Below are 9,427 nucleotides of genomic sequence, written 5' to 3'. Positions count from 1 at the left end.
ACACTGATAATACCATCTATAGTACTCCTATGCATACTCACATTTGTTCTGTTGTTTTTTGCATAGTTGGCCTCTCTTACATAATTGTAAACTCCCTAAAAACAGACTCCATTAGTTTCCTTTTAGTACTTAGCAGAGTGCTGGTCTGTCACATGAATGATTAGAAAAGCGCTCATAGGAGGAATACCTAAGCAATTCAATACAGAATTTTTAAGTCAGGAAAATGGAGAGTGTTTCTAATGATCACAGTCAGCACTGGGTACCTGTTGGGAGCATAGAGGTTGGACAGCCTGGGTTGCTAATTCCAGCTCTGTCCCTGACTAACTATGCACTTTGGGTGAGTAACTTCACCTCTTTGAGCCCCGTATCCTCATCTGTAAAATAAAGACAACATCTATCTTCTCAGTTGTCACAGGATGAAACAAGGTAACTCTTATAAAGTGCTAAGCACGATTTCTGTTGTTGTTGTTTCGTCACTAAGTCGTGCCCAACTCTTTTGTGACTCCATGGACTGTAGCCTGTCAAGCTCTTCTGTCCATGGGATTTTCCAGGCAAGAATACCTGAGTGGGTTGCCATTTCCTTCTCCAGGGGATCTTCCTGACCCAGGGATCCAACCTAGGTCTCCCACATTGGCAGGTGGATTCTTTTCCACTGAGACACCAGAGAAGCCCTCAAGCACAATTTCTACTGCTGCTGCTGCTAAGTCAGTTCAGTCGTGTCTGACTCTGTGCGACCGCCTAGACGGCAGCCTACCAGGCTCCCCTGTCCCTGGGATTCTCCAGGCAAGAACACTGGAGTGGGTTGCCATTACCTTCTCCAATACATGAAAGTGAAAAGTGAAAGTGAAGTCGCTCAGTCCTGTTCAACTCTTTGCAACCTCATGGACTGCAGCCTACCAGCCTCCTCCATCCATGGGATTTTCCAGGCAAGAGTACTGGAGTGGTGTGCCATTGCCTTCTCCTAGAACAGAGTAAATGCTTCCTAAATGTTCGCTATTATTGCATTCATTATGCTGAGCCACACCTCCCTTGCCTGGGCACCATCATATACACCTGGGACAGAACTACCACCCTTGGACCAGCCTGCTGATCAGCAGCTAGTCATGGTCAACGTCATGGAGATTCCTTTTGAGCCTAAGTGCTGCTTACAGGGACAGATGTAACTTCAACGCAGGCCAGTAAACATAAACAGCAGCCACAAGACCGAGGCTGAATGTGTACAGTATATGGGGGGCTGCAAACCACAGAGGACTTTTCTGAGTCATGGTCACACTCTTAAATAGTCCTGTGGTCAGCAGGGTTTTCTGAGTGCAGAGAGCCGGCTGATTTGAACTGGGCTGAGAGAGCCTCAGTGCTCCTGTGAAGGCTTTCTGCAAGCTGAGCATATGCCCTGGGAGGCCGAAAAGGAAGCCCTCCCACATGGGCCCTGCTGCTCTGCGCCCATCACCCTCACTCAGAGCGCAGCCCACATCCGGGCGGCTAGACCACAGCCGGCTTCTGGCTGCCTTGCGCTACTTCTCGCAGCGGAGGCAGAGATCCCTGCTCTGCCGCATCTCCACCTCCTCCCTCCCCTCCCCCAGCCCCCCCCCAGCCCCCCCCCCCCCCCCCCCGGCGGCTCCTCCTCTCCTCGGAGGGGCTTCCTTCTCGAGGCAGCGTGGAAATCTGTATTCCCCTCCCCCACATCCCAACCCCAGCTGACACACACCCCTTCACCTCCTCTTTTCTTTCCGCTGCTTTCATCTGCCTTTTAAGACCTTTATTTCTGTCTCATCCGTTTTCTGAACTGAGCATTCATCAGGCACTCTTTGTTATCCTTGCTGTTTTTCTCCAAAAGGGGTTAGTCAAATGATTCTTTTTCTCCCTGTCTTTCTTTCTTTCTCTCTTCCCTCCTTCCCTTCCCTCCCTCCCTTCTTTTTCTTTTCCATCTTCATTTCTTTCCTCTCTCCCTCCTTCCCTTTCTCTATATCCACCCCCCACCCCCTGCCCCTCTTTGATTTATTCCCCGGTGCCCTTTTCAAAGAGAGCTTCAGGTAAGGCCTGTTGCAGTTGTGGAAACAGGTAGTACTTGCATTTGAGGTCATAGCTGGGAATACAGTCAAAGGTAGGGAGGACCTGTGTTGTTCAGGAAACAAGACAGCCTCTGAGGGCTTCCCAGAAGAGAGGGACAGCAACTCTTTCAGCCAAATACACTTTATTTCTTTTCTTTCTCAGCTGACAAGGAATTTAGCACATTCATGGAGCTTCAAATGACCGTCTAGGAGTCTGCAGTGAAGACAGGGAGGGAGGGGGCACAGAACGAGCTCTGGGTTGGGGTCTGTGAACAGGGCAGGACCTCTGCCAGCATTTACCCAGTCCATTCCCACCAAGGGTTTCCAAAGAGAGAGCTAGAAACAGAGAAAGGTAGGTGGAATAGTTAGGGATGGGGCAATTTCTCTGCAAGAGAAAGAGGGAACCAAGGGGAATAGTAATATCCCCTGGGAAAGGAACGAATTGGGGCAGGGCGGGGTGAAGAACGGAAATAAATATCCTGACAAGAAGGCCAGCCAGGTGTGAAGGGGTGAGTAGCTGTGATGTTTCAAAGGATAATAAGGCAGCAATATCTTTGCACTGGGCGCCAGCAGAGAAGGCAGGAAGGAGGCCGTGGGGACAAGGCAGAGGGTGGAAGCTCCCCACAAGGCAGAGGAACAGTTCTCCTGTGGGGTCCAAGATTTGCCCAGGGAACAAACAGGGAGTGGCAGGCCTGGAGAGAAGGCAGACCTGGGTCATTGGGAGATGGTGTCAGGAGTTGTCAGACGCCTCTCTGATTCAGGCCAGCATACAGGTCCCGCTGGCCTTTCCGGATGGGCTAGAGGTGGAATAGAGAGCGGGTGGTCAGCAGGGTGGGAGGAAGTCATTCCTGAGAAAGAAGGGCTTCTGCAGAATTAGCTTCAGAGCAATGGGAAGATCCTAGGCTAGGAGGCAGGAGGTGGGCTCAACTGGTAAGAGAATTGATCTGGTCACCTCCTGTGAACCTTAGTTTTCCCATCTCAAAAATGAGAAACTAAAGGACCACTTCTTAGGGCTTTTGTCAGAATTAAGTGAAGTCACTCATGCAAAAGTAAATGGCACATGCTTGACTGGTGCTCAGTAAGTATTTGTTGAGTTTTTCCAGGCGTGACATGCAAAATATTTAACCATTGGTGGTGCATACACACTGATCAATTAGAACAGTCCTGGTGATTCTCTGCCATGCCAGGCAGTAACTCTTTACTTGCCAAATCAGCTGGTAGGTACATGCTGGTGGGATGGCAGTTATGAGTTTATGGTGTTTGAGTTTGGGTGTATGATATTCCCCATGGCTGCTCCTGAGCTAATTAATGAATAAACCAGAGAAAGAGGAGTGACACCGCCACCCCCACTGCTTGTGGTTGTGGGAACCCTGCAGCCTTTGAGATGACCGCGTTCTACCATGATAGATGCAGAGGTGGGCACATGGTGGGTTGTCCTGGAGCCCTGAAGGAGGGGCTTTGAAGTGTCTGACAGGCCAGGTGGACAGTCCCACCTGTCCCTTTCTCCCCTAGAAAGACCCCTCCCCCACTGTGTCCCTCATTACCTCATAGTCTGGATTGGGTACAGGGGGTGGCCTCTCCCTGTTTTGTCCTGCAAAGGAGGGAAGGGAAAATGATTCATTTCCAAGAGGACACACCAATCTTGTGAAAATGAGACCCAAATCCAGGATGGCGAACTCCCCTCTACTTCTCAGTTTTTTCTGTTCCAGCTGCTATTTTTCTTTGCCTTTTTTTCATCCCATCTCTAATGACCCTACACAGTTCTTACCATTTTGTGACCTCAGCTCAAGGTCCTTCCATGGTTTCTGAGTAATCTGAGATGGGATATTCTGTGTCAAGATCTTGGCCATACCATGACTGTTCTAGAGAAGCTGTCTTGACCTGGTCCAGGCTAGACATCCCCCCCTTGGTGGGCATCTCCTCCATGATCTTACCCCGGGGCCTGCCGCCAGCACCCGCTCCTCTCGTCATAGGCGAGGCCTTGGCCTTTCGGCTCTTGCTCCAGTAATACACCAGCAGCAGCAAGCCCAGAGTGACACAGATGTCAACCACGATGATTGTGGCCACCTCCATCAGATTCACCTCCATGCAGTTCTCACACACTGTGAGGCAGGGGTCGGGGGAGAAGAAGAGAAATCCCCCAGAAAGGAAGACACAGGACACCGGAGATGAGGAAGGAACAAATGAAGCTCGTTCTCGACCTTTAGTACTCACGTACCTGCCATGGCCAGACACCCCTCCCTCTGCCCCCAGGCTGCTTCAGCACCTTTATAACAACAAACGAAGTGTGGTGTTCATGGGTAGAGATTCTGGAGTCAGTCAGACAGTCCTGGGTTCAAATCCCAGCTACGTGACTCACTAGTTGTGAGAATTCAGAAATGTGTGTTGAACCCGCAAAGCTTCTGTTTCCTCATATATAAAATGAAAGTAAGATAGCACTGAACCCATATACTTGGTAAGAGGATTATATGAAATGCCCGGGCAAGTGTTTATTTCAAGCACTATTGCTTGAAACTTAATAAGCATTCATTGATTGTTACCTGTCATTATTGTTTATGATTACGCCTTAGTTTATGACATTTTCATAGAGTAGCTTTGAGTCCTTTTTGCAAATCCTGAAGAATTCATGTCTGGATAAAGCATCAGATAAACTAATATTGGGGTTCCATATTTTCTGGACAGGATATAATGCAGACAGGATACCCAGTCCTGTCTCTTGGGAAGTTGTTTTGGATCTAGTGCTAAGGTTACCCTATCAGCCCTATATTGATGTTTAATCTATATTTCAGAAAACACTGATGATGTGTGGCCCCAGATAGTCTTGGATTGAGTGTAGGAGAAGCACAAAGCTGCCAGGGAACTGTAAGTTGGGTAAGGGGAAATCCTGAGAATGCGCTTTTAAGATATCCTCCCTGAAGAGTCTAGTAGAGCTTGCTCTGAAGACTGTATTACCTCTTGCTTTCAGGTACAGTGTGTGTGCGGCCTCCTTGTTCCCTTCGGTCGTGTAGCACTGATAATAACCACTGTTGTCCATTTCTGAAAAGTTATTCAGTAACAGCTGTTTCCCAGTATAGCCCTTCATTTGTTCATCATTTTTTTTCCATTGTATTTCACCTTCAGACTCTCTAGGGCACGTCAGCTCAACAGTGTTTCCAGAGATGGAGACTTCATATGCTGGGGAATGGGAGAGAAGAGAAGGGAAATTTAAAAAGAGAAACCAGTAAGATTTAAGGCAAGTTAGTAGCCAAAGAAGCAACCAAATGCAGAAAGTCATCTGACATCCTAGATCTCAGATTTTCTTGTCAAAAGGCGACTCTGTTGGCTAAAGGGTATGAAAGAGGAGAGATGCAGGAGAAGGGGCCCTAGAGAACCTCCTGAAGATGACTTCAGAGTTTAGGCATGGACATGGGGACTTGGAAGGAGAGGGTGAAAATAAAGAAAATCTATAGAAGTCCTTATTTGTAATGTTTCTAAAATGGGGAGTTAGAAATGTTGGGAGGACCTCAGTTCTTGGGGTTAATCTCCCTCAATCAGGTGCTTCTTCCCAACCACAGATCTGCATCATTGATAGGCCAGGTGTAAAAGACTGAAAAACTTACGTTTCTGTTCATCATTATCTGAAAATGAAAAAAGGAAAGAATGGTAAGAAAATAACCTTGGTTGAAGTTTAAATTGTAGGTAAAAAATTTTGAGTGGAGCTAGACACTGTCTCTAAGAATTCCCAGAGAATTTTTTGGGAGCCCCATGTCTTGAAGATGAGTTATGTACCTGGCCTAAGAGATATGCTCATAGACACAACTCAGGTGTATCAAACAGAGAATGTATCAGCATGTAAAGCTCAAAAAGTCTTAGAATCCTAAAGCTGAAAAATTCTAGACGTCTTCAAACTTATTCTCTTGCATTAGCAAGGGCCATATTCCAGATAGATATGAAAAGGATATCATATCCTTCTCAGAGATAAAGACCTTAATTTCTTTGAATCACTGATTCTTATACTCATCTGTTTTTCATTATTCAGAAGTTCTTTCTTATAACTAACAGAAACCCTCATAGTAGAGATCAAGTATCTTTCTTCTTATTCCATGCCACTTTCATGTTATTACCCTTAAACTATGTGAAGTTCTATATACATTTTAAAGAATAATTCTTCTAATAAAAAGTGACAGTATTTTAAATTATATCTCAGTGCAATCAACTCTTAGTTATATATGTTGGAACTATTGGTGTGGACAACTGAAATCCACTAATAAAATTTGGGGATCCAGCCAAATTCCCCAGAGTAGGTAATTTTGCCCTAGGAAATAGGGATGGAGAGCACCCTGGTTTCCTGGAAGACCTGTGGCTGGGACCCTAGACAGCACTGGGCTATTCTTGAGCCTGAATATATAACAGTTGGAAGAGCAGAGCGTGACGCTCAGAGATACCGCTGTCTCTGTTGGGGGTGTTTTGCTGCAGTGTGCTATGGGGACAGAACGCTGGACTGAATCAGAAACCCTATGTTTGAATCCCAGATCTGCTTTAGGCTGTGTGACCAAGGGAAAATCATTTAACTTCTCTGAGCTTCAGTTTCTTCATCTGGGAAACAGATAAAACATCCACCTCACAAGGTATTTGTGAGAACTAAATGTATTATGAAACTGAAAATGGATGGTGCATTGCAGATGCTCAAGAAAAGTGTTTTTTACTTTCTTTCTTTCCTTCTGGGGGTCCTGCTAATGGAGAACAGAGCAGAGTACTGACTCAGTTGCTTAGGCAGCACTCCAGCTGAGATCATATGGAATGTAAAGTCGTTCTGCAGGTTTACCTATCTAGTAATAATGGGGAGTTGAGTATAATGACAGTAGATCATCTGTAATATTTTGACTTGGAAATAATTTTTCAGCATTGATATTTCTTAGAAATATCAAACTAGAAATCATAAAATAATTTAGAAGTAAATAGAAGTTTCACTCTGCATGGTATGTTTGTTTGGAAAAGCAATGTGAAAGAAATTGCTCACAACTCTTTTTGGCATAAATTCAGTAGTGAAGCGCAGACCAATACAATCTCATACGAGGGCGTAGATGTCTATGCTTAGAAGCACTTGTTTTATTATTATTATTTGGCTGTGCTCCATGGCATGTGGGATTTCAGTTTCTCAACCAGGGATCGAACCCATGGTCCCTGCAGTGGAAGCACAGAGTCTTAACCACTGGACCACCAGGAAATTCCCTTAGATGTCTATACTTAGAAACAGGACATATGCTCACAAAAATTTTGTACATGTTCATAATGATTAAAAGAATGAGTTTCAGGGACTTTCCTGGTGGTCCAGTGGCTAAGACTCTGTGCTCCCTGTGCAGGGGGCTGGGTTAGACCCCTGATCAGGGAACTAGATCCCACAAACCACAACTAAGACCTGGTGTAGCCAAATAAATATTTTTTAAAAAATGAATTTCAGCATCAGATAAATATGCATTTATATTTATATCTCTGATTGGACAATATATTTATTTTCTAAGTCTTGGTTTTCTTATCTGTAGGGTGGGGATATTCAGAGAGTTATGTGACAAAATTCAGGTAGAATATTAAGGGCAATACCTAGAACATGTATGCCTAGTGAACTATAATGCTTATTATTTAGTCTGCATATTTCCCGTATAATGATAGCTAAACTCTACCAACTGCTTTCCGCCCATCAGATGATATTCTAAGTAAATCAATCAATCCTCATAACAACTCTACAAGCTAGGTATCATTATTATTTATATTTCACATGTAATAATGCTATGGCACAGAGAAGTTAAGAAAATTATTCAGACACTCAGCAAGTAAGAAGTTGAGCCAGGATATGATGGTCTAGTTTCAGAGTTAGACTCTTAGCCTCACACTCCACAACCTTCTTCACTGCCTGAGATATTGTTCCTTATAAGGTTACTCTTTAAAACTCAACTCAAGAATCACCTCCCCTGGGGAGCTTTCCCCAACTATATCCTTTGTAGAGTTGGCCGCTCTTCTCTTTATATTTTATTTTACTCTTTACTCATAGCAGGAAACAGACTACATTATCAATTATTTGTCTTTCAAATAAGACCATCAGCTTTTTTTTTTTTGCCGAACCATGTGGCTTGTGGGATCTTAGTTCCTTGACCAGGGATTGAAGCCAGGGCCTCAACAGTGAAAGTAAGAAGTTCTAATGGCTGGACTTCCAGGGAATTCCAAAGACCTTCAGCTTCTTGAGGGGGAAGGAACTAGTGATGCAGTCATATGCATGATCATTTATTCATTTAAAAAACAGGTATTGAGCACCTGCTCTCACACACACACACACACACACATATTGAGCACCTACCATGTGTATTAGAAGTAAAAGTTAAGTGTTAGTGGCTCAGTCGTGTCTGACTCTGTGATCCCATGGACTGTAGCCCACTGGGCTCCTCTGTCCATGGGATTCTCCAGGCAAGAATACTGGAGTGGGTTACCATGCCCTTCTCCAGGGGAATCTTCCTGACCCAGGGATCAAAACCAGGTCTCCTGCATTGCAGGTGGTTTCTTTACCGTTTGAGCCACCTGGGAAGCCCATGTGTATTTGGCCAAGTAAATAAGGTGTTGTTTTGGCCTTCAATGAATTCATGATATACACAAAAATTCCAACCCACACCCACATATATATTCTTTCCTGAATGGATACTCAGGAATACACATCACTCAGCTGTAATCGGACCTGACAGTTAGCAACAAACATAGGCACATCTCATACAGATTCTATTGAAAGATAATTATATTTTCTCTCTAATGGTTCTGGCTCTTAGTATTTATTACTGTGATATGTCATGATCATTTTGATCCACATTTGAAAGAAGTCGTACAGAGGGAAAATCCTCTTACCAGTTTCTTCTGTATCTGAAAAAGAAACTATTCGAAACACTTCTATCAGCTAATAAGATCAGACCCTTCCACCCTGGATTAGGACTCTTCCCTCAATCTTCAGAAAACAATGGATATTTAAATTTCCCATGGCTGCATATGGAAAAACTCATTCATATTCTACATTAAAAAAACTGGTGGCTAATTAGTTATAAAAAAGGGTCCTAAGTAATCATTTTGAATATAATGTTTATTCAATACATAAATATAAAAATATATTTATAAAATTAAAAATATAATTGGCACTAGTGGTAAAGAACCCGCCTGCCAATACAGAAGACATAGAGATATGGGTTCCGTTCTTGGGTCAGGAAGATCCCCTTGAGGAGGAAATGGCAACCCACTCCAGTATTCTTGCCTGGAGAATCCCATGGATAGAGGAGCCTGGCAGGCTACAGTCCATAGCATTGCAAAGAGTTGGACATGACTGAAGTGACTTAGCAGGCAGGCATAAAATTATTACATTGTACCCC

General features: G+C 44.3%; 1 protein-coding gene across 7 annotated transcripts in view; it reads right to left on the bottom strand.

Annotated features, from left to right (window-relative positions):
* Positions 1-2,174: 2,174 nt before the first annotated feature.
* The window catches only part of LOC129628765 (T-cell surface glycoprotein CD3 epsilon chain), a 75,112-nt gene continuing 67,859 nt past the window's right edge, over positions 2,175-9,427 (bottom strand). For 5 of the 7 annotated variants that reach the window (XM_055548246.1, XM_055548243.1, XM_055548245.1 and 2 more), the window contains 5 exons: positions 5,648-5,665; positions 5,001-5,222; positions 3,983-4,150; positions 3,593-3,639; positions 2,175-2,845 (listed from right to left, as the gene is read on the bottom strand). In XM_055548246.1, coding sequence (XP_055404221.1) covers positions 2,789-2,845; positions 3,593-3,639; positions 3,983-4,150; positions 5,001-5,222; positions 5,648-5,665 — 512 coding nt within the window. In that variant the 3' untranslated portion in view covers positions 2,175-2,788. The remainder of the gene's footprint in view (positions 2,846-3,592; positions 3,640-3,982; positions 4,151-5,000; positions 5,223-5,647; positions 5,666-9,427) is intronic. The other 2 variants (XM_055548241.1, XM_055548242.1) reach the window with 2 other exon arrangements.

Source organism: Bubalus kerabau, chromosome 15 (genome assembly GCF_029407905.1).
Source record: "Bubalus kerabau isolate K-KA32 ecotype Philippines breed swamp buffalo chromosome 15, PCC_UOA_SB_1v2, whole genome shotgun sequence".
In the NCBI taxonomy this organism is placed as follows: Eukaryota; Metazoa; Chordata; class Mammalia; order Artiodactyla; family Bovidae; genus Bubalus; species Bubalus kerabau.
Note: the sequence above shows the minus strand (reverse complement) of the source record. Positions and strands in the feature narration are given on the sequence as shown.